The sequence below is a fragment of the Mytilus edulis genome, chromosome 9 (genome assembly GCF_963676685.1).
Source record: "Mytilus edulis chromosome 9, xbMytEdul2.2, whole genome shotgun sequence".
Classification (NCBI taxonomy): domain Eukaryota; kingdom Metazoa; phylum Mollusca; class Bivalvia; order Mytilida; family Mytilidae; genus Mytilus; species Mytilus edulis.
The window spans coordinates 55,373,135-55,399,100 of record NC_092352.1 but is presented as its reverse complement, the minus strand read 5'-3'; the positions used below and the strand labels follow the sequence as shown (position 1 = coordinate 55,399,100).

The window sequence follows — 25,966 nt, the reverse complement described above, 5'->3', positions numbered from 1 at the left end:
GATAACAATTTGTTATATTGTTTTAAACCAATAAGTGATCATAGATTTATTCTTACGAGGAACCCTGTGAGCATGCTTGGAGCATACTTGTAAGAATAAATCGTCGATCTCTTATTGCTTGCATGGCAATTGTTTTGTAAAATCATTAAAAACAGCAATTTGCCTTTCAATCAGCTGTTGTTATGAATAATAATTGTAAATTAATTTTCAAATCTGATTGCAGTACCTTTCTTTTACATCACTGTGCAAGTTACTTTTATTGTCTTTCCATATGTATGTGTTAACTGTCACACGCTGAAAAAAATTGGGTAGGTAGGTAAGAATTTTTTTTAATTTACATTGAGTCTATCGGAGCAACATTGTGACTTTAACAGTGCTAAATAAAAAATGGCAGAAAAAATCACTTTAGGATAGGGGATAAAAAATAGGGTAGGTAGGGGTACAGTAAACACACATACTGTTTTGTTTGGCCTAATCATAATGATACGTACCTCAGGCAGAGTTTTAACTGCACTTTACCATCTCTCAGTTCCAATACTGGTTCTATCATCTGACTAAGGGCTGCACCTTAAAAAAAAGTTGTTAAAATCTTAAATTAAGCCACTACTTAAACTAAAATGAATAATTGCATGAGATAATTGTAATTGTAATTGCCATTTTGTTTAAACTTATTAAATTTTTTACCTTTGAAACAAATAAAAGATAGCTCCTAATTCAAAATAATTCACCATAGCAGAGTTATTATTGCTAAGAATAACTAGATATGACTCATTTACAGGAATACTACGATTGTTGTCGATGTTTCTTGTCTGTCATGACTGTCATTTTTATTTTTCGTAAATTGTTTTGTTATAAATAAGGCAGTTTTTTTTTCTTAATTGAATTATTTTATATGTTTCATGATGATTCAGATTTAAAACAAAACACAAGAGAATCTGAATGGGAGGTCCTTGAATTCTGTATTCTTTATACATTTTGGACATCATTCTCTAATAAATAAATTTGGTGCTTTTACCGTCTTCTGATTGGTTAAATTATTACTTTTGTTTTCAATGTTGTCAATTTTTATGGAGACACGTCCACTCTGACATATGCCAACATGTGTGTACATTCTTATTTTAAAAAACATAATATAAAAAGTTCATTGAGCCTGTTTTCTGTTAAAATAACTCATAATTCTCTATTTGGTGAACCTCACATAAAAAAATCATATTATAAAAAACCTTGTAAAAGTTGCTGTGAATTGTTGATGTTTGTCTGCGACATTATTCCTTGCATCTGCAACGTATTCTGTTGTTGCACAAATTTGACTATACTAACTGGCTGATTGTTGATATTTTGGTAGTTAGCAGTACCAGCTGGTGTAACTAATCCGTTTGATATATGCCATAATTGAAATCCAACGTTATTTTCACCCCTTGTGCCATCTTTTTCCAACTGGAAATTTTCATCTACAGGTACCGGTATACTCTCAGTTTTAACTGGTCCCACAGAAAAGTGGACATTTTCAGATGCATCTGTACTCTCAACTTTTACTTGTGCAAAACTGGAAGTGACAATGTTTTCCGCAACTGGATTCGCTCTACTAGTATTTAGATGTTGAGGCATAGATGAATTCAGAGAGTTATTATCTGACAAGGAAGTAAAATGCGTGTCTGGCAGTCCAAAGGACTGTACCTGTGAAAATGTATTCGATGCATTCAGGTGTGACGCAGTGGAATAAACCATTGACATTGGTGATGTATTCTGATTTACACCTTGTGGGTTATATGCATATAACATATGTGGTACTCCATTTAGCATTACTATAGAAGGTTCTATTGAAAGTCCCGGATCATGTGGAACAGTATTTGGAGCATTATTCAGGGTATATCTTGGGTCCTTACCCTGGGATGAATTTTGAGGAAGATGGTTTAAAACATCAACATTTCCAGGTGTGACAGAGGGTTTAAATTCTGTTGGAACTGAATTCTCAATATTGAAATGAGGTAGAAAATTTTGGTTTAAAACATCAGAATTTCCAGGTGTGACGGAGGGTTTAAATTCTGTTGGAACTGAATTCTCAATATTGAAATGAGGTAGAAAATTTTGGTTTAAAACATCAGAATTTCCAGGTGTGAAGGAGGGTTTAAATTCTGTAGGAACTGAATTCTCTGATTCAGAATGATGAAGCAAATGTTCAGATGTAAGTTCATCTCTTGGTGATAGTGCAGTCCTACCATCATTGTTAGCCAGCAATAATCTTGGCGCTGTAGGTTTGTTTGAAACACCTGGCCCTTTTTGAGACTGGATGCCAGGTTCTTGATGCATAACATTGACAACATTCGTAAATCTTTCAGCTGTATTCAGATTAGAGTCAATGGAAGTCAGTTTTTCTCTTGGTTCTGTTGACCTAAATATCGAATTGAAATTTTGTTAAAACATTATTACAGTATTTGCTTAATTCTACAAAATAACCTCTGCAAATTTAATATAAGAATTAAATTGTTTTCAAAGTAATATTTTACATGGATGTACTTTAATGATATGTAATTTGATGATTTAAAAGCAGAGGGCTATGGAGAAACTATAGAAACATTTAAATATATACTTAGGTCATGTTTAGGAATTAGTGTCAGATGTTTGGACTTCTTGTTTTTTTTCCCTACAAATAGGGTAAAATATTAACCCCATATATATCACCCATTTTTCTTTTCATATAAGACTTCAATAGCTCATATAAGATCATTTACAAAATTAAGCAGATTATAAATTTCTATTATATTGATTTGAGACCAAAATACTACATACAAATATGAAGGATTATATCCTATTCAGCCTGCCCACCATTTGTAGCAAATCTCATATCTAGAAAATGAATTCTGTAACCTATAGCTCTTCTGACTTATAGCATCAATTCTAAATTCTAGGGTTTTTTTTAAATTTCATTTAAGTACATACATATAAGATAAAAAAATTCTGACTTACAGCATCCATTCTAAATTCTAGATTTTTTTCCATTTCCACTTAATTACATCCTCATAAGATATAATGGTTAATAAAAGTATATCTAGTTCTAGCTTTCATATTTTTGTTATCATTCATTTCTTAACTTCTTTTTTTAAATGATGGATTATTCCATACCTCACTGAATCTTGTCCATCTCTTGATACATCTTGATGTGGTGTATCAGACAGAGTGTGAAATTTGGACTTGAGAAAAGCCAGATTTTCTATTGAATTAATGCTCTGAAGAGCTGATGGTATTTTTTCTTCTGCTGTTGATGAATTCTTTGACTCTGCATCCTTTGCTTCTGCAAGTACTGTCAAAATAGAATTCAAATAATGTTTACAGCTGATTTCAATGAGTATGAAGCTAAAGGTAATATCTTTGGTCAGCTTGCTTGCTAGCTGAACCATGAAGTCATTGTAAGGTAAAGTATACTTTTCTCCTTTCGAAGTAGCCTAGTCCTACAGACAGATAGATTGGTTATCTGTTGGACTAGTCTACTCTATAAAGAGGGTAGTTTACCTAATATAACAATTTGGCTTCACGGTTCAGATAGCAAGCAAGCTAACCAAAGATATTATCTTTAGCTACATACTTCTTGAAATAGGCTGTAAATATTGCATTGTAAATGGTAATTTCTTTCAATTTCTTTCAATATTTCACTTTTATATTAGGATGTAAGCAAATGGCATCATAAAGTTACCTTTTAGCCTTTGAAAAAAATAATATACAAGTACATAGATGCCAACCCCCTTTAGACACAATCAGTAACAAACTATCAAATTTTCTGTATTTTTGAAATGTTTTCAGTAATCATTCATAAACGTGCATTTATCGATAAAAATTACTGACGAGTGGTTGCAAAGTGATGTGCACTAAAATTTGTCGTTTAACATGTTGTCTGTAGTATGTATTCCATTAATTAATTGTTCAGATGTTCTCGACTCGTACATTTTCGTTTTGTCAAGGAGAAGTAGAGAAAGGGGAAATGCAAGTTTGTCTTTTCGGAAGTCAGTTAGTTACTCAACAATAGGTTGATAACTCCCGAGAAACCAGAAGCATTCCATTGGCGTTTTCTAAATACCCGACCAGGACGGAAAAGTAATGGTAAAAATCCGAGTTTTACAAAATTGTACGGAGATGGTTGGTAATCCGTAACTATTTGACTTTGACCGTAATAGCGTAATTTTTATCGCAAAATCGGAAAAACTATGCAAAAATCGTAATGGTTGGCATCTATGCAAGTACTGTAAATTCAGATACAATGTATTACTGCAAAGATTTTATTAAGGTAAAAAATGTAACTATGTGAGTGTGGCAATAATATGAAATTCCATTCTACTTATAAGAGACTGCACATATTACTAATTCAATTATAAAAATTTCATGGAAAACACCTCCTCTTGTCAGTATAATCTATAGTAATTTATTTATTTATGTTTTGCGTTATATTTTAAAGTTCTTTTTTTATTGGTGACCATGACATTTTTATGTAGGAATGTTGAGTGATAGAAATAGTATTCATAAAGCTTCCTAACTGATAATACTTGAAAAACACAATGCTGCATAAACATTAAATGACAAAAATATGTGACGTATAATTTTCTGACATCAGACACTCGAATCAATGAATGTGTTTGTAGATAGATGTTTTGTGTTCTGTCAAATTGTTCCTTTTAAAATTGTTACACGATGATGACTGCTGTACCCATATTTTGACTATTTTTTTTCTTATGTTGTTTAGTTCATGCATCATTGTAAATATAATAGAATTTGATGAGACTGTCAACAAAGTGAGAGGTTTAGCGCATTAAAACCAGGTTTAATCCACCTTTTCTACATTTGAAAATGCCTGTACCAAGTTAGGAATATGACAGTTCTTGTCAATTAGTTATTGATACGTTTTGTCATTTGATTTTGCCATGTGACTATGGACTTTCCAATTAGATTTTCTTAGCTGAGTTCGGAATTTTTGTGATTTGACTTTTTACCTAAAAAGGAATATCAAAAACAGATCAAGGTGCATCAAATTGTCAACTTAATTTGATAGCAAGACATGAACTTGTATTTTTCCTTTTTGTGTGATTTTCAAAGTGTTTTAGATAAATAGTTCACTTACTTTTCTGTAGTATCTTAGATGCACTATATCCATCATTTAACATACCATTGAGAGTAGAATTACTTGCCTGTTATAAACAAAAGGTGCACATGAAGAATAGTGTTGAATGAATCAATGCTAATGTAGTTGGTTAGAGATATCATTTTACCTTAAGTTCATTAAAAACCAAGTAAGGTTATTTTAGTTAGCCAGTTTGAGTTGGTGTGAAATACATGAACTACTTCGTTCTACAAGTTATAAATGAAGTCTGGTCTCCAAAACAGCTTTTATTTTTTCTTCCGAAATCATAGTAATTAAAATTTCTAATTCTCAAAAAAGATCAAGTATTACTAAGTGCTGTTTTGGAAAGCTATAAAATCTTGGACATTAACAAGAATGTGTCCCGAGTACAGGGATGCCCCACTCGCACTATCATATTCCAAGTTTATTGGACCGTGAAATTGGTGGAAAAACTCAAATTTGGCAGTAAAATTAGAAAGATCATATCATAGGGAACATGGGTACCTAGTTTTAAGTTGATTGGACTTCCAACTTTATCAAAAACTACCTTGACCAAAAACTTTAACCTGAAGCAAGAGACGGACGAACGAATGGAGGGAGGCAAGACAAATAAACAAACACACAGAGAAGAAAACATAATGCCCCTCTACTATCGTAGCTGGGGCATGAAAACATGTGTGTTATATTTGTCAGTCAGAATCAATCTGACAATCTGCACTTAAAACCATACAGGCTACTATCTACATAAATATTACGGCAAGTTCTATTTTGAACTGTTTTACATTGGTCATTTCAGGGCCTACTATAACATTCTATGTGATATGGACTGGCTCATTGCTGAAGGCCCTACAATGACCTATAGTTGTTAATTTCTGTTTTGGTCTGTCTCATTGGCAATCATACCACATATTCTTTTTTATATTAGAACTAATAAAATGCTTTGCTGAGTGCAGCGTGATACGATCGCAATGTTCAAACCCTGAACAGTTCGGGCAAATTTGGTCACAATAACCAAGCTTGATACTGTCTGAATTTGGATTGTGATAAACTTTTCAAAAATCGAAATGTACAAAATTTTGAAAAAAAAAATTGAATCCCTTAAAAAAATTATAAACAAAAAAATCCCCCCATTTTATTGAAACCCCTTTGGAACAATAACCCCTACATTCAATCCCAGCCTTTCCTTTGTAGTATGGAACCTTGTTGTACAATTTCGGAGAGATCAATACACTTAAACACAAGTAATTGACTGTAACTAGAAACATGCTTCTTTTTGGCCATTTTTAGTTCCCTAATTCCTATATGTTTGGGGCAATTAACCCAAAACTCAATCCCAGCCTCCCCTTTGGTATATGGAACATTGTGGTACAATTTCAGAGAGCTCCATACAATTACACACATGATTGTCTGGAATTAAAAAAATGCTTGTTTTTGGCCCCTTTTGGACCCCTAATTCCTAAACGGTTGGAACCATCATCCCCAAAATCAATCCCACCCTACCTTTTGTGGTATTAAACCATCTGGAAAAATTTCATAAAGATCTATTCACTTAAACTAAAGTTATTGTCTGGAAACCAATGTTTCTTCGGACAACGCAGACGACAACGACAACATCATACCATTATACGATCCCAAAACATTTTTTGCATTTGTATAAAAAATGAAAGCCTTACCTGTAATGGACTCTCCTGACTATCAACATTGTGTAAAGGAGTTACTGGGTCTGATACAGGATTTAGAGGTACAATTTGTGTGGTGGCAGCACTATGAGTACTGTCAGTTTTATCTGTAATCATGGTAATAATTGTGTCAAATATAGGTTATTTAACTAAATAATATTTCTACAAATAATTGCATTGAAAGCAAGTGAAATAGTAAAAAAAAACAAAAAACAAACGCTTCACTAACACGTTATTGATATGTTTTGTCATTTGATTTTGCCATGTGATTATGGACTTTCTGATTAGATTTTCCTAGCTGAGTTCAGAACTTTTGTGATTTTACTTTTTACCTTACCGGTACGCCAAAAAAAGATATATGTCTGTTTCCTGTTTCCCAACCGACCCTGACTCAAACCCCCCAACCCTAGATCTTTTTATTCAATTCAGGGAAATACGTATCAGGTCCGATTCAGATCCGTGTCTTACTATGTCCAAACAATCAAAATGGCTGCTCCCAGCACAAATGTGCTACAACTAAGGTTTAAAAAATGTCAGCACTGCAAGGATTATTCAATTCAAGCTTCTTTAAAGAGATTAAATCATTTTGGGGTACAAGACCCTAACCAAACATGACAATTAACCGATTGCAAATCTGACAGGGAGTGCAAAAAGGAGTAGGTTTGGTAAGACCCCTTTTTGGCCCAAAATATAACAGTTTTACAAAATTATTAAAATGTAAACTTTAAGTTCTTTATTGTACAGGTGAATGCTTCTGCTACATAAATATGGGTTGTAGCACCATTAAGTCATGCTAAATTACTGAAATCTTCAAAATTCTATCATTTTAGTTAAATTTTAGACGGTTTCCGTGTAAAACGAAAGTGGCTGCATGCGTGTTCATCCTTAATATTGAAATGTAAGTTGAATTTTATGATAATACATTACATATATAAAGATTGTGGATCAACACGGATGCGGCCACTTTCATTTTTGACAAAAACCATCTGAAAGTGACTTTTTTTGGCATATTTGAGAGATTTTTCATATTTCAGCTTGAATCGGACCGTTTTTAATGTCTAAATCAGTTAAAATCTTTCACAAAAACTAATTGAATCAAGTGAAATAGACACTAAAGTGTTTAAAAAGTGGTCAAAATCTTTAGTCAGATGAAACTGAAATTTGAGGCCAAAATGAGTCCTTACCAGACGTACTCTTTAAAAAAAAAAAAAAAAAAATCCGGACCTACCGACCATGATTTACTTGCCTTGGCAGCAGAAAACAGACATATATTTTTTTCTGGCCTTAGAAGGAATATCAAAACAGATCAAGGTGCATCAAAATGTCAACTTAATTTGATAGCAAGACATGAACTTGTACTTTTTCTTTTTGTGTGATTTCCAAAGTGCTTTAAATAAATAGTTCACTTACTTTTCTGTAGTATCTTAGATGCACTATATCCATCATTTAATATACCATTGAGAGTAGAATTACTAGCCTGTTGTAAACAAAAGGTGCACATGAAGAATAATGTTGAATGAACCAATGCTAATGCAGTTGGTAAGAGATATCATTTTACTTAAAGTTCATTAAAAACCAAGCAAGGTTATTTCAGTTAGCCAGTTTGAGTGGGTGTAAAATACTTCATTCTACAAGTTATAAATGAAGTATGGTCTCCAAAATAGCTTTTTATTTTTTCTTCCGAAATCATAGTACCGTAATTAAAATTTCAAATTCTCAACTAAGTGCTGTGCTGGAAAGCTGTAAACACTTAGACATTAACAAGAATGTGTCCCGAGTACACTGATGCCCAACTCGCATTCATATTCTTTGTTCAGTGGACCGTGAAGTTGGTGGAAAAACTCAAATTTGGCAGTAAAATTAGAAAGATCATATCATAGGGAACATGCATACCTAGTTTTAAGTTGATTGGACTTCAACTTTATCAAAACCTACCTTGACCAAAACTTTAACCTGAAGCGGGAGACGGGTGAATGGATAAAAGGAGGCAAGACAAACAAACAAACACACAGACTAGAAAACATAATGCCCCTCTTCTATCATAGGTGGGGCATGAAAACATGTGTGTTATATTTGACAGTCAGAATCAATCTGACATTCTGCACTTAAAACCATACAGGCTACTATCTACATAAATATTACGGCAAGTTCTATTTTGAACTGTTTTACATTGGTCATTTCAGGGCCTTCTATAACATACTATCGTGGATTCATTTATTTTCGTGGGTACCAATTTTCGTTGATTGTGAAAAACTTACATGTTTATGGATATTTGATTTCTTGGTTTTGCCCAAGTCTGCATACAAGCCATAAGAAAATTTGTTATTTGTTGAACATTTGATTTCGTGGTTCAACTGTTCCCACGAAATCCACGAAAATTGGTATCCAACGAAAAAAATTGAATCCACAGTATGTGATATGGACTGGCTCATTGCTGAAGGCCCTACAGTGACCTATAGTTGTTAATTTCTGTTTTGGTCTGTCTCATTGGCAATCATACCACATATTCTTTTTTATATTAGAACTAATAAAATAATTCGCTGAGCGCAGCCAGATACGACTGCAATGGTCAAACCCTGAACAGTTGGGGCAAGTTTGGTCACAATATTCAAGCTTGATACTGTCTGAATTTGGATTGTGATAAAATTTTGGAAATAACATAAGTTTTTGACACAAAATAATGTGGTCAAAGATCTTACAAATCTATAGCACAACACTGTGCAATTGAAGATATCTTTTTGAAACTTTTCAAAAATCGAAATGTATTAAGTTTTGAAGAAAAAAAATTGTGAATCCTTTAAAAAAATTATAATCAAAAAAATTTCCCCAACTTATTGAGACCCCCCTTGGAGCAATAACCCCAAAATTCAATCCCAGCCTTTTCTTTGTAGTTTGGAACCTTGTGCAATTTCAGAGAGATCCATACACTTAAACACAAGTTATTGACTAACTAGAATCGTGCTTCTTTAAACCATTTTTAGGCCCCTAATTCCTATATGTTTGGGGCAATTAACCCAAAACTCAATCCCAGCATCCCCTTTGGTATATGGGAGATTGTGGTACATTTTAGAGAGCTCCATACAATTACACACGTTATTGTCTGGAATTAGAAAAATGCTTGTTTTTGGCCCCTTTTGGACCCCTAATTCCTAAACGGTTGGAACCATCATCCCCAAAATCAATCCCAACCTACCTTTTGTGGTATTGAACCTTCTGTTAACATTTCATAAAGATCTATTCACTTAAACTAAAGTTATTGTCTGGAAACCAATGTTTCTTCAGACAACGCATTTGTATAAAAAATGAACACCTTACCTGTAATGGACTCTCCTGACTATCAACATGATGTAAAGGAGTTACTGGGTCTGATACAGGATTTGGAGGTACAATTTGTGTGGTGGCAGCACTATGAGTACTGTCAGTTTTATCTGTAATCATGGTAATAATTGTGTCAAATATAGGTTATTAATTAAATAATATTTCTACAAATAATTGCATCGAAAAACAAGTGAAATAGTAAAAAAAACACCAACAAACGCTTCACTAACACAATCTAGAACACAGTAACAGATCAGCAGTTTTGTAGAGGATTGCAGAAACATTATGCGTTCCTTTATGTGCCTTGGCCACTAACTATGTGATGTCACGATCCTATGTATATTGTAACTATGATTCTTTGCTTATTTTTGAATGAATATTGGACCATACACTTGTATTTCATTGAGAGTCAAGCGGCTTAGCCTAATCGAATACAACATGAAGAAAACACCTCAAAACCCATCATTGGTGCTGTGACCAAATATTTAGTGAAGGCTTTTCTTTAATATTATCAGAACCTAAATTATTTTTTTGATATTTATATCATAAAAACATTTTTAAATGACTTTTTTGAATTTTTTTTTTAGAAAATTAGACGAAAAACATTAACCTTGTTAGAATGAGGATGAGGCAATTCAAAATCTCTCATTAGCCATGTACCATTTGTTTGTGATGTATATATATATATCTTGTAACTACTGCGTTTTTCCCTTGATTTGAGGTAAAGCCCTCAATAGTAATAAGTCTTTAGGCAAATTAAAAATACAGTCAACAAATACTACTCTAAATGTGAGGTGAAAACTAGATTTGTTGAAGGACCAAATTTTTGGTTTCTTCTGAACAAAGACAAACACTGATGATATTTCAGACCTTCAATAGCTTAATCCCAAAATGGCAATATTAAACTTTTATTTTGAGTCAGGTAAGGTTTTACCTCAATCAATCAAAGACAAAAGGTAAAAAGAAGGCTCCATCCAATTCATTTGAACTTTTGTCTTGATAATTCCCTCATTGGAAATCATACTTCCTTATCTGTATAAAAAGAAAGGTTGACATGAGATATGTGTCTCTTGTAGCTAAATTTAAGATTTTAATGTAAATGTTAGTACCAGTAGGTATATTTGACTTACCAAATACTGATAGAGTAAAACAGCTCTTGTTTCCTTTCATAGCACATTTATTCAAATGATCACCTGCAAAAATAATTTCATAAAGGATTATATAAATTTTTGCCCAAAAAATCTATTTAAATCAATCATTGTAAAAAAAAAAAACATTCATTTACTATATTTTTGTATTATGCATGTTGAGTGAAGCCATTCCAATTGATACTTTATGGCTTGTCTTTCTATGTTGTGATGTAACACTGATGTTTCAGATAAGGGTCAAGGTTTGGTACCATTTAAATGTTTAATCCTGCTGCAGTTGCTTGCATCTGTCCTAAGGGACTGGTGCAAACTGTAATGGGACAGCACTTTTTGCAGTGTTTATTGGAATGGGAATCAAGTTTTTTTCATTATTGGCAAGCATGGGACATGAATTTTTTGAAACAATGTCTGTATATGAAAAAAAAAAAGATAAATCTATAACAAACAAAAATAACATCATGACCATCTAGCAATGTGTATAAAACAGTTACAACTTAGCAATAAAATTGAGAATGGAAATGGTGAATTTGTCAAAGAGACAACAACCCAACCACAGAGAAGAAAACAGCAGAAGGTTACCAACAGGTCTTCAATGCAGCGACCTTCAGCTGGCCCTAAACAAATATATACTAGTTCAGTGATAATGAATGTCATACTAAACTCCAAATTGTACAAAAGAAACTAAAAGTTAAAATAATACAAGACTAACAAAGGCCAGAGGCTCCTGACTTGGGACAGGCGCAAATGTGCCGTGGGGTTAATTCAATTTCAAGATTTTAAGAACGGCTTGAACAGTGAAGGCAACAACAAAAAACAACTTTGGAACAGAATAAACATGAAAAAATACTTTGATAAAAAAAAATATGTAAAAATTTGATAAGATATTTCACATGATGAATAACTGTTTAACAAATGTAAAAAAAACGATTTCATGGATAGTGGTTCTGCACAAAAAAGCATGATTGTCTAATATAATTCTGTCCTCCTATAAAGCAGAGTTGTCTCCCATTTACCAGAGTTGTCTTTCCTAACAAAAGATATTTTTCTATCAAAGACAGTAGTTCCAGCAGTTTTATGAGTAAAAGGTAAATTGAAAACTTACAAATCTCTACAAGATTCAGACGTGTCAGACTATTGTATCATGCATCAAGAAATTTTTAATAGTTATCAAAGGTACCAGGATTATAATTTAGTACGCCAGACGCACGTTTCATTTACATAAGACTCATCAGTGACGCTCATATCGAAATATTTATAAAGCTAAACAAGTACAAAGTCTAAGTCAGGAATCTAATGTTCAGTAGTTGTCGTTTGTTCGTGTGGGTCATAAGAAAAATGATAAGTGTTTCTTATTTTATGTATAGATAAGACCGTTGGTATTCCTGTTTGAATAGATTTACATATTACAACACTTATAATGCAATTTCCCATAAAATTAATGTTTCCAAGGGGCATAACTCTTATACAAATAATTGCTAGGCACTGATTTTTGAATTTATTTGAGATATTCCTGATTTAAACTTATGACATAAGTTTTATAAAAATATGGGAAGAATTGTACATGTGAGAGTGCTAACAAGACTGGATGGATGGACGGACGCCTAAAATTTCTAGGTCCTTTCTAACACATTACACTCCGGAGTGATGACAATAAGCTGAGTCGAGGGAATAGGTAGAAAATTATCTATAACAGTTGCCTTCCTTGATTTGACTTGATTTTTGGTGTTTTAATAACACCACTTTTAAGCACAGCATATATTCAGGCTATTTCATTTCGTGGCGACAAGTTTTTATTGGTGGAGAAAGCTGGCGTGCTGAGTTCCCGGAGAAAACCACAACCTTTTTAAATTTGAAGGTCAGTTGTGTATTGCCTGTTTCTTTCTTTATTTTCCTAAGCAAGAATAGTTATGGGCACTTGATACCAGAGATGGGATTAACTGCTGCCATATTTGCATATAAATGACAAGGTATATACATACACATTTCTTTTGGATTGCAAGAATGAAAAGATTTGCATTTTCCACATGTACACAAAAGCAAATTATTATCCACAGACATGTCCTGAATACATGGTTGGTTGACTTTGTTCAATGGTCCCAAAGTACCATTATGACGTCTGTTATAGTGGGCTTTGAATGAAATCATACATACACTGGCAAAGGAGCATTTTTTACACTGCCATAAACTGAAAAACAAAAAAACACTGATTTGTAAATACATGCATGTACATTTGTACATGTAGCTTAAATTAATGTAAAAAAAATTAAATATGACATGTCACGAGCAGTTACATGTACAATGATATAATACAACAAATTGCCAATGACCAACATTGCACATAGTTATAAATTGCTTACTAGACCAGACAGACACCTGCTACTACTACATGTATGTCCCCTGCAATGCATTCCCTGGGGGACCAAAATGAATGGATTTTAAAACAGCTTTAAATATAAATGTCTCAGTCTATAAGGAAACTAAAATCTGATATATATATACATGTACATGTTTTTAATAAGTTCTTAATAACATCTAATGTTCATGATGTTTTTCAAACATTGACAAAAATTGAAAGTTCATTATGGACATTTAATGGTATTTCGTGCTAGCCTGTTTTTATTGGTGGAGGAAGCCGGATAAAATTATTTAATCAAATAAGTGTACTATATTCAGTCTAAATGTAATAGCCTATAACCTAACATACATTTGTACAAATAAAACTGAGAATGGAAAAAGGGAATGTGTCAAAGAGACAACAACCCAACCATAGAGAAGACAACAGCAGAAGGTCACCAACAGGTCTTCAATGCAGCGAGAAATTCCCACACCGGGAGGCGTCCTTCAGCTGGCCCCTAAACAAATATATATACTAGTTCAGTGATAATGAATACCATACTTAATTATATAACTCCAAATTGTACACAAGAAACTAAAATTAAAAATAATACAAGACTAACAAAGGCCAGAGGATCCTGACTTGGGACAGGGGCAAAAATGTGGCAGGGTTAAAGTTTAAACATGTTTATGAGATTTCAATGTATTTAAATGATACAGTACTTACCATTGATGAAAAGGAGGATTCAATATCTTGCCACATTCTATACAGTTATAATCATAATCTTTTCCTGGGTCTATTACTATTAAAGGTTTCACATTTACAACATCAGCCAAAGTTGTCACGATCAGTGATTGTTTATCAGTTCGATTGCTGGAATCATGTAACATATCATTAATGTCATCGGGTTTGTATTTACCTCTCATCCTATTATTTGACCCCCATGCTAACAATTGCCGCATTACATTATAGTTCTGATGTTTGATGGTATTTTGTTTGTTAAGCTGACCAGGATTTTTTTTTGCTTGATGTATACATGTACCAGATGGAAAAATTTTTGCTGGATATATACCAGGGGGGAAATTCCCTGTTGTACATGTGCCAGGGCGAACATTTCCTGGTGTACATGTATTCATCTGTTTTCCATGATCTTTCTCATCAGTTGTCTCCGTTTTAATTACAGAATTACTAGAATTCCCTGTCCCAAATGTTGAGTTAGAATCATCAACATCTGCTTTTCTACTTTCACTTTCACTTTGTTGTGTTGCCTCAGATTTTTTATCTTCTTCTTCTTCATCTGGTTCCCTTTTAATTAAAATATCGCCAATACACATCACAATTCTTGCAGACTCATCCATTTTTTATTTGTTTGTAACCCCGGCGTCTGAAGATAAATAAAATAGTCGCTATGAAATGTTTGTATTATCTAATTAGTTTCTATCCTGTACAACTGCATTTATTTCAATTTTCTCTACTGCATATGTACATGTAATATATGTAGAAGCTTTACATTACATGTTTTGTTCCATATTTGTTTTTTTCTTTTTTAGTCTGCACAATAAAATTCAGCAGGTTATTAGATCCTTCAGAAAACAATTCATTATCCATGTCTTGTTTTTACTTTATGATGTCAGTGTTAAAATGCCATGTAATTAGTATATATCATACCTACAACAGAAAAAATATGATATAGAGTCAGATGATTGGTAGGAAGATCCCTTGCTTAATTAATTAATACATTTAAAATAAGTAGTGTTGTCAATGGTTAACTGGTTAACTGTTCGAACGACTGAATACTTAAAAAGCTAACAGGTTAACTGGACCTTTATCAATTTAAATAGATTTATCATTTGATATTAGTTTATATTGAAATCATTTTAAAATAGTTGTGTTTTCTTTAAAAATTGTTGTCGTGGTAATTAACTTGACAGATCAATTGTCTAGTACATTGATTGGTATTGTTGATCCAAAAATATAAAATTAATTAGAACTTGTCTCTCAGCTTGGGGCAAGTTCTTAAGGAAACATCAGTGAACATAATTAGTTTCATGTTTTTTTAACAGTAATTTTTAAGTAGTAATTACGGTTAAATTTTTCGATTTACTTCATTATTTCATTTTTGATCTTATATTGTGTAGACCTACATCTGAATGTGCAATCTCCGTTGTTCAAGTCTGTGTCATACTTTAAACAAAATTTTAACTCAAACACTGTAAAAAGCAATCAACCGTGAATGTAATCATGGTAATCAATGTATACTTGATGGTATGAAAATCAGGATTAATCAATTTTACAGCTAATTTCCCAAGGCATGTAGAGCAAGACTTTAGTAAGCTTGCTTGCTTTGTTTTTATATTGTACAATTATTAGGATATATAACACCCAATTAAATTCAAATATTATATATACAGGTTAAACTATGCCTATATATATTGTTTAAAGATGTCAATCTTATTTACAAAGCTTGTATAAACAATTATACAAATAAAGCAAGCAAGCCAACCAAAGTTTTGCTTTACATGCATTAGGAAATAAGCTGTAATTGAAACACCTCACATTATTTTCAGAGACAACAAGACAAAATGGAAGAATCATCGGTTTCAGACATATTCAATTCTACGAGATCAAGACGTTTTTTTTTTAATTTTTCAAATTTGAAGTTAGTACAAACACCATAGTTTGATTATTAAAAGTCAAACTTCGACAGGAATATTCACAGACAAGCCTTATTAAACCAAAGGCCAAACTTTTAATTCATCGTATTATAAAAACATAAATGTATGACTTGGATGGAATGTAGACACATAGACACTCATACATGAACCGCATCTTCTAAATACATATATATATATCAATGTGTAGGTTACTATAACTAACTATTGATAAGGCCTTCAAACATTAACTCAAAGTACTGGTTAACCGGTTAATCCATCGAATGATTATACCAGTAACCGGTTAGGCAAAAGGGTTCGATTTGACAACACTAAAATTAAGTAATGAAGATCAATGAACACACAGTATTAGATATATAAACATGATAAAAGATGTCAACCAGTTCCTTAACAAACAAAAAGACAATTTTAAGCCTTTTCTGGCAAATTTGCTTGCTAATTTTCTCCTGTATTTATTCATTGACTTGGTAATCTAAGTAAAGTTCACAATGAAGTAAGTAATATGGTTAGATGATTTCTTGTTGACATCATTTACAATTTGAACCTAAAATAATGTTAATTGTTAAATATAATCTTGATATGATTTATCATAATAAAATAGTATCCTGATCTTAAATTACTGATATAACACATGATGCATATCACTGAAAATGTACTCCCATATAAATGCCTTTCATAGATGTGTCACAAGAAAAAATTTCAATAGCCTGATGCGTTTGACATATTTGTGGGAAGGCGGATCTCAAAAAATTAAAATAGCCTTTGAAGAAGTCATAATTATTTGGACTAGGTATATGACTTCAAGCTTTTGAGACGTTTCAGCAATAAACCCATTCGGCTGAATGTTGTTTCAGCCACTCAACACTTTGGCCTTGGTCATGTTGGTCATATTTCAGTCCATTTTTTTCTTTTTTTTAATTACCTGCCTATCAATATTTTGATTAAAAAATAAAAGGTAATCCCTCTGCAAATGTTTGCACCTGTCCTAAGTCAGGAATCTGATGTACAGTAGTTGTCGTTTGTTTATGTAATATATACATGTTTCTCGTTTTGTTTATATACATTTTTTGTACATTGTATCAGATGGAAGTGACAAGTCACAGGACAGTTTTGTCTGAAAACCATATCCTGGAACTGGCCTGTATGTCATTTCTGTAATCATGTCTGACTCTTATAAACAGAAAAATCGTTAATTTGGTACGCCTTTATACCGTCATTTACCAGATAGAAGGCGTACATTTACCTGTACCATAAATAGGGAAATTTCGGCGTTCATGTATACATTTTAAGCATATGCTGATAGAAGCACATGACAGATTCATCTGAAAACCATATCCTGAAACTGACCTACTGGTAGCCTTTGTCTATTTTCTGCTCTTCCATCATGTTGTTGTTTGTTTGATGCATTCCTTATTTCATAGGACCATACTCTATCAGCATAATCAGTGAAAGTATATATACAAGTCAACAAAATATCTATTAATCTTTATTACTTGGCTGAAGTGGGAAACGTCTATATATCTAGTTTCCCACTGGCACTGAATTTTGTACAAAATTATATGGAGGGAAAGTAAAATTTACGTAAGCTGTAGAAAACTCAACAGGAAGCCTACAATTTTATGCCTTGTGTTAGAACGTTGTGGATACTTTTATCTTCAACATTTATACTTACAAACATGCTTCGCAACAGGCTATTTATTATTGCAGGCAAGAAAAACAATTAAAAAATCAAGTGAAATCTGCCATTTCCATTTTTTTCATTGTAAAATCTGGGTGCTTCACGGATGAGCACTGAGCAATTTCCGTAAATGACATAATAAACAAGCTTCTCTCCGATACTCTCGGGGGATCCCCTTTCCAAGCAGGAACGAAACAAAAAATAGGTCAGTGCATTGTAAAAATAATATATTAATATTTATATAATTGTTATGTATGTAACAAAAACAGTTAATATTTTGTTTAATCCGATCTCAATCAGTTGTAGCAGGAACAATTCTGCCTAAGATTCGGGGATGCGGACCACAGCTAATTCTAGTTTGGTAAACTGATGTGTGCGGAAAACGACTGATGCCAAAAGTGATGCGCTATAATATATCTAAGTAAATGAAAACCAAAAACTGAAAACAATATATAATTTATTAACAAAGTACAACTTTTATTATGTAAAGCCAAAAGTGTAGAAAAGGAGCATTCAATATGAATTCAAATTACCATACTAAGGAGGCATGTAGCAAATGCACTAACCTAATACTTGGTTGGAAAGCCTGGCTTTCCTTGGTTGGACTGAATGTCAGTCCTCAGAGGATTCAATATAAGAATCTAAAACTAGTTATATAAAATATATAAGTCTTTCACAGAAGGTAATCAAAGATTTTGCGACGATGCAAATATTTAACTTTACAATATAAATAAATATCTTTAACCAATGAATTCAAATAGCAAAAGCTATGTAATTTAACAAATATGTACTGAATAAGTTTCATGTAAATTATTAAATAAAGAAATATGAAATTTATAGTTTTAAACAAGGGAAATAACAATGCCGTAATAATCCTAACTGCCACATTCCTCCCCCCTAAGACAAACAATAAATTTCATAAATAAAGTCTACCCTCATAAATGTCTATCAAATTCGTGTATCTGCAACAATAAGCAGGCAAAATCCAAGTGTCAGGATCGAACATTAAATCCAATATACAATATACATCAGTCAAAGTTGAATAATGAGACTGTTCCAGGGACACCACAACACTAAACTCCTCCTCCTTTACGAAAACAAATGTATAAGGAATAACATTTGAAAACTAACGTTCATCAGATTTAATGTCTTTCAAATACATAATATCCCTTTTAAATAAATGTCACTGTTTAACGCAAACACACATCGGCATTAGGTTCAAAGGATAACGGACACGACTTGAGGTCTTCTTGGTAAGTACTAAGTAGGCGTCAGAATCAGTGGTACGGCACATATACGGTAACAGCACAGCTTATGTTAAAATCCAACATGAAAATTTATACCAGGCAATGTCCACCATTGTTGATCTCACAGTGGCACATTTGACGTGTACCACCGGGTTCTTTTACTGCATTCCAACGTTGTTGATAACGGTAACACAGACGTTGTGCCACCGATGATGGATCGGGTCCATCTATATGCAAGGGTCTCAAAATAAAGTTGGACGATGTCCATCTTTTGCATGGTACCAAATAATGGATCAGATCCATCTGTATAGGCTAGAAGTGTTCCTAACTTCAATCTTTACGTTCACTCTATTGGTTTCTGCCATGACAAAAGTCAAGAAGTCGGACTCTCATAAACTCCCTAAATACTGAATATTTAGCTAGAGATTACAATCCAGACAAACGAGCAACAACTCATAAAACAAACCAATTCCTACTAATACTAACTAACAGTCTACACTTCAAACTACACAGAAGATCAGCCATAATTTAAGCCAGTATTGAAAATGAAAAATAAAACCAGTTGGGATGTGCAACATCCCTCCCTTGGAAAAGAAAAAAAACCAAACAGCCGAAATTGAGGCGTGTGACACCTATGAGTATAATGAAATAAATATAAGTTAAAACTATTTATTTACAACACAATGTAAAAACAAACATTAAACAAAGGTAACACAATCTGAACTACAATAATCTTTCTTCAACATACCGTCTAATGCTGAGGGCTTGACTTGACTATCTGCAGACCTGTCATCTCTAGCATGAGCTATAAAAGACGCATTTGAACACTTAGACCTGACATGACCTAACTGATGACATTTAAAACACCTCTTAGGTTTACGTTTCCTTCGAGATCTCAATCGCCTCCTCAATATACTAATTAAAGTTTCAAAACTGTTATGAACTGTTTTACAACAATCTAAACTTTCTGTCTCATCAATAGTCTCTGAATCATCAGAAAAATGAACAGCTTCATATTCAATAGCTAGTGATAAAGCCTCATCTAAACTATGAGGATGCTTAAAAGTGACAAATTTAGCCATCTCAATATTCAAACATGATGTAAATAAGTCAGTAAAATATTCATCTAAATCTGAAAAATTATCAGGATAAGCCTTATGAGCAAGTATCTTGAAACGCTGACCAAATTCTGAAATTGTTTCATTTTCCTTCAAACTACAAACTCGCAGTTGAAATTTAAAATATGCCACCCTCTCCTTAGGATTGAATCTCTGAATGAGAACATTTTTCAAGCAGTCATAATCATATAACTGTTTCCTTTTTAAGAACCGTAAAATAGTTTGAGCATCGCCTCTCAAATTCATTATTAATTGACATGCCATCTCAAATTGATTCCACTTATTCCAAAGAGAAACTGTCTCAAAGTGAACAAAATAATCCGTTATATCAATGCTGATACCATCAAACAAACAAGGTTTTTCTTCAAACCTAATCATAACTGAATAAACATTTATAAAATAAACCAAACTATGAAAATAAAATACCCCAGAAATAACTATTCAAAACTGCTCTGATTAGGACTGTCATATCCAGTGGCACCAAACATTGACTCAAATGTCTGCTCCATTTCTTATAAATTTTGTTCAGTTACAAACCAGAAAAAGTTGCTTTATAACTCCGCACCCCACCCGCACTACCAAATGTAGCAGGAACAATTCTGCCTAAGATTCGGGGATGCGGACCACAGCTAATTCTAGTTTGGTAAACTGATGTGTGCGGAAAACGACTGATGCCAAAAGTGATGCGCTATAATATATCTAAGTAAATGAAAACCAAAAACTGAAAACAATATATAATTTATTAACAAAGTACAACTTTTATTATGTAAAGCCAAAAGTGTAGAAAAGGAGCATTCAATATGAATTCAAATTACCATACTAAGGAGGCATGTAGCAAATGCACTAACCTAATACTTGGTTGGAAAGCCTGGCTTTCCTTGGTTGGACTGAATGTCAGTCCTCAGAGGATTCAATTTAAGAATCTAAAACTAGTTATATAAAATATATAAGTCTTTCGCAGAAGGTAATCAAAGATTTTGCGACGATGCAAATATTTAACTTTACAATATAAATAAATATCTTTAACCAATGAATTCAAATAGCAAAAGCTATGTAATTTAACAAATATGTACTGAATAAGTTTCATGTAAATTATTAAATAAAGAAATATGAAATTTATAGTTTTATACAAGGGAAATAACAATGCCGTAATAATCCTAACTGCCACACAGTTGATGTATGACCAACTCGCCCACCTTTTGTTTACCAACTCGCCCCTTTATGAAAATATAACAGGAGAGCATGATTCTACATGCAAAATCATCTTTGTTCTCTGTTTCTCGTCTATAAATATGTATGTAGGACTCAAATCTATAGTGGGTTCCAGATATATGAGGGTCTTAAAGGAATTCCGGGTCTGTTTGTGCCAATCACGTTCAAGCCCCTGCAATTTCGTTCGCCCCCTTTCACATGTTCACTTACATGACTTAGTCCAAATATTAACGTACATCACCAACTTCAGAGCAGGACTGTCACATGTTTTAATACACTCATGGGACCATTATTTGTTAATTTTTCTTGAAAAATTTTGTTCGTGTGTTTGATCCGTTCCAAAACTTGATTTACTGATATTTACAAATAGGAAATGTACAATGATAGTGTTATGGTACAAAGAAGCCAGCAAGGGTTAGTAGGAATTACCAACAAGCTGATTTGGCCTTTCAATTGTTTTGTTTCCCAGTCAGTGGCAAGTTCTAAGTGAATGTTGACTAATTTGCGTCACTTTATTGTAGTTAATCTCTGGTGAGTTTGTATGGGCTGTATTATTGTAAGTAACTATTATGAACTGTTTTATGCATTTTGACCTTCAGTGTTTGTGTTTTTGGACAATAAAGTGAAGTTACAAGCTATTACATACATTAAATTGGGAAGTACAATGTATCCGTGCAGCAGCAGTATTAAGAAGAAGATATATGTTTCAGAAAGGGAAACATTTGCCTTGTTAACTGCCGGTTCCAAGTCTGAATAAAGGAGTAGGGAAGTCATTTTTTTCATCTAATTGGCGTAATATTATGTTGGGTTTTTTTGCGCAAATGATACATTGGAGTAAAAAGTTGTGGTGCAAAAGGAAGCATTTTTGGCGCAAACAGATCTTTTCCGATTTATTATGTTTATGAATTTAAGGTCCAATGATTTTGAAATTTAGTACACATTGTTCCCTATGATATGATCTTTCTAATTTTTGTATCTAAATAACAGTTTTTATCCAAATTTCATGGTCCATTGAACAAAAAAAATGATAGTAATGGTGGGGAATCCTTGTACTTGGGACACATTCTTGTTTTTACAATGTTTATTAAGCTCTTAATGTGAGAGAATGTACTTCACAATCCTATTGATCATGTTAATTTTTCATCTTTTATTTACAGTTCTTTTACTTTTTTTCAGAGATGTTGTTTTATGAAAAATAACTTTGAAAGAAGTTAAAAAAAGATGTATTGGAATAACATAACTGGTAGACAACACAAGCCAAAATAAAATGATATGACAGGAAAATCATCACAATGAATACTGATATTGATAACAAGACAGGACCAGATGTTGATACCCATATTAAAGTTGAAACAAAACTTGCACCACAAGATGAAGCTGTAAAGGCACAATCAGAAATTGAGCATGATGTAGATCATGCAGCAACAGGTTCAACACACACATTTAAGACAGAATATGGAAAGATGGAGGTATTGTTTGAGTACTCTGATGGACCTTTAGTGGTCAATAAAGATGCACTTCAGCATGAAGACTCTACAGAGAAAGATTCTCTGCAGGAATCGAACTCAACAGCAACTCCTGTAGTAGCAAGATATGAACAAGGTCAACTGATTCAATCTGTACCAAAACCAATGCAAAGAGTTGCCAGTTCAGGTACCTGTGAACAAGGTCAATTGATTCATTTTGTACCAAAACCAATAAAAAGTGTTAAACAAGTTCAACTTATTCAATCTGTACCAAAACCAATGCCAAGATGTGAACAAGGTCAATTGATTCATTCTGTGCCAAAACCAATACAAAAAGTTGTGAGTTCAGGTACCTGTGAACAAGGTCAATTGATTCATTCTGTACCAAAACCAACACAAAGAAATGCCAGTTCATGTATAGAAGTAATTCCAGTTCCCTCAGTCAATTTCAACGAGAGGCCCCAGGAAACAATCTCATCCAAACTGATTGATGTTCCTTTAGTACAAATACTGAGTTCAAGCATGAAATGTGATCCTTCAACCAAACCACATAATATTGTAGAAAAGGTTTCACATTTTCCTGAGAATGAGAAACACATCTCCACACCAGGATTTACTGGAGTACCATTGTCTAGCCAAAGAACAACACTGGTTCCCTGTGCCAAATTACCAAACACTTTACCTGTTAGTATGCCTTCTTTCACTGCAACAACAAAACAGCTATTATTAGCTAAGATTAATGCTAGAAAATCAACTGCAAGATCTACACTTGATCCACCCACAACACAACATAATGCAGCTTTAGCGTCTAAGGATGTAACATTGTCAAAGATCTTACCAAGCTTTGTCTCACCCTCCGCTACATCTCAGAATGTCTCATCCTCCGTATCATCTCAGAATGTCTCGCCCTCTGCTACATCTCAGAATGTCTCACCCGCTGCTACATCTCAGAATGTCTCACACACCACTATATCTCAGAATTTATTTAACAAATTAAATCAAGGCAATATAAAACAAAACCTTTCTTCCAAATTGTTACCGTTAAAAGGGAAACCTTCCGGTACTAAATATATAATAGTCTCATATAAAAAACCTCATAGTACTACAGAAAGTAACAATGTAATTGAAAATCAGGATACTGGTTGTAAGTTGACACTGGAGCCTCAGAGTGCAGGCCATGTGGTGAATCAACCAAGCAAACGTTTCAAAGAATCACTCATAACATTGGAATCCTCTAGAAAAAAAGATGATCATATAACAGCTGATCAATATGTAAACGAAGATCAACCCATAAAAATAAAAAATGTAAATGCAACTGAATGTGGTCAGTTTGAAACTGTCATCACTCCTGCATGTATACCTGAAACTGAAGTTTGTAGGCACAGTAGTTTATGTTCTGAGACAGTTTTTACTGATTGCGGGAAAACTACTTTAAAAATTGAGGATCCCATGGATATTGAATGTGACAAATCAAATGATGAACATGATAAAGCTATGGTTGAATCAGAAGTTTGTCTTCCTGGAAGTAAAAATGTAAAAATGTTTAACACCAAAAGAGTTGAACATTGTGTACCATTACAAAACATTTTGAGTAGAAAAAAGAATGCATTGCCAGCAAGCATAACAAGACAAGGTCAACTATCAGTACAAACACAGCCTCAAAGTCAGATATTAGTGCAAATTCAACCTGAAGGTCAACCTTTTGTGCAAACCCCCCCTGAAGGTCAACTTTCAGTGCAAACACAGCCTCAACACCGCCTATCACTGCAAAATCAACCTGAAGGTCAACTATCAGTGCAAGCACAATCTGTAGGTCAACAATCAGACCAAACACGGTCTCCTTCTCAGGGTCAGCCTTCAGTACGAAAACGTTCTAAGGGCAAGCCATCAATGCAAACACAGCCTCAAGGTCAGCTGTCAATGCAAACACGGTCTAAGAGTAGGCCATCAGTGCAAACACAGTCTCAAGGACGGACATTAGTGCAAACACAGCCTCAGAGTCAGCTGTTGGTGCCAAAACCTCTTCAAGCTAAAGTATCTGTGAAGATAAATGGTAGAGTTAAACTATTTGATCAACAAAAAATTCAACCTGAAGGTCAACCTTTTGTGCAAACACCCCCTGAAGGTCAACTTTCAGTGCAAACACAGCCTCAACACCGCCTATCACTGCAAAATCAACCTGAAGGTCAACTATCAGTGCAAGCACAATCTGTAGGTCAACAATCACACCAAACACGGTCTCCGTCTCAGGGTCAGCCTTCAGTACGAAAACGTTCTAAGGGCAAGCCATCAATGCAAACACAGCCTCAGAGTCAGCTGTTGGTGCCAAATCCTCTTCAAGCTAAAGTATCTGTGAAGATAAATGGTAGAGTTAAACTTTTTGATCAACAACAAATTCAAGCTAAACTATTGAAAGAACCAGAGTTTCGTACTCATTTATTGAGACAACCTGTATTTCAGTTTGTACAAACTGAGCCTCAAGGTCAGCCATTGGTCATGAACAAAGAACAAAAGTCACAAGGTAAGTAAGGTAGAAAATTGCAAACCATAGATATTTTTTTGTAAAGTAAAAACAAGTACATGTATTGAAAAGATTATGGAGATGTGGTCATAGTGGTATTTATTCCAATGAGACAAGTTTCCATAGCGTAAGGACGAGGATGTAATAATTTTCTTTTTTGTTGCTCAGGAGTTGCAGCCCTTTGAAATTCATTGCTTTAAAATGACACAAATAAATATTATAAAAATTCAGGATAAAAATCTAACACTAAAAATTGATCAGAAGTAAAAAGTACACTGTTGAAGTGTTCATGACATACTCCTAGGAGCCTCTTTTTGTTTTTAATTCACATCGACCATAGTAGAAGGAATGTTTTCCAGCCTGTGTGTACTTCTATTCATCCTTCCCATATCAGGTTAATTTATTATAAAGGATGTTTAATCAAATTAACTTGAAATTTACTAGTTGTTCGTATAAATTGTGTGA

The 25,966-nt window shown here is 33.4% G+C and overlaps 2 protein-coding genes across 5 annotated transcripts in view; one reads left to right on the top strand and one right to left on the bottom strand.

Annotated features, from left to right (window-relative positions):
• LOC139489785 (uncharacterized) overlaps positions 1 to 25,966 on the bottom strand; it is a 324,072-nt gene that overhangs the window by 166,390 nt on the left and 131,716 nt on the right. For 2 of the 4 annotated variants that reach the window (XM_071276613.1, XM_071276614.1), the window contains exons 9-12: positions 10,102 to 10,214; positions 8,197 to 8,263; positions 6,781 to 6,893; positions 5,108 to 5,174 (exon numbers count right to left, since the gene is read on the bottom strand). In XM_071276613.1, coding sequence (XP_071132714.1) covers positions 5,108 to 5,174; positions 6,781 to 6,893; positions 8,197 to 8,263; positions 10,102 to 10,214 — 360 coding nt within the window. Of the gene's footprint in view, positions 1 to 491; positions 568 to 1,223; positions 2,393 to 3,123; positions 3,302 to 5,107; positions 5,175 to 6,780; positions 6,894 to 8,196; positions 8,264 to 10,101; positions 10,215 to 11,234; positions 11,298 to 13,231; positions 13,438 to 14,313; positions 15,256 to 17,931; positions 18,070 to 25,966 lie in introns of those variants that run through there. The other 2 variants (XM_071276616.1, XM_071276617.1) reach the window with 2 other exon arrangements.
• The window catches only part of LOC139489789 (uncharacterized), a 38,244-nt gene continuing 30,383 nt past the window's right edge, over positions 18,106 to 25,966 (top strand). Inside the window, exons 1-2 of the mRNA XM_071276629.1 lie at positions 18,106 to 18,142; positions 22,691 to 25,501. Of these exons, the coding sequence (XP_071132730.1) occupies positions 22,807 to 25,501 (2,695 nt within the window). The 5' untranslated portion in view covers positions 18,106 to 18,142; positions 22,691 to 22,806. The remainder of the gene's footprint in view (positions 18,143 to 22,690; positions 25,502 to 25,966) is intronic.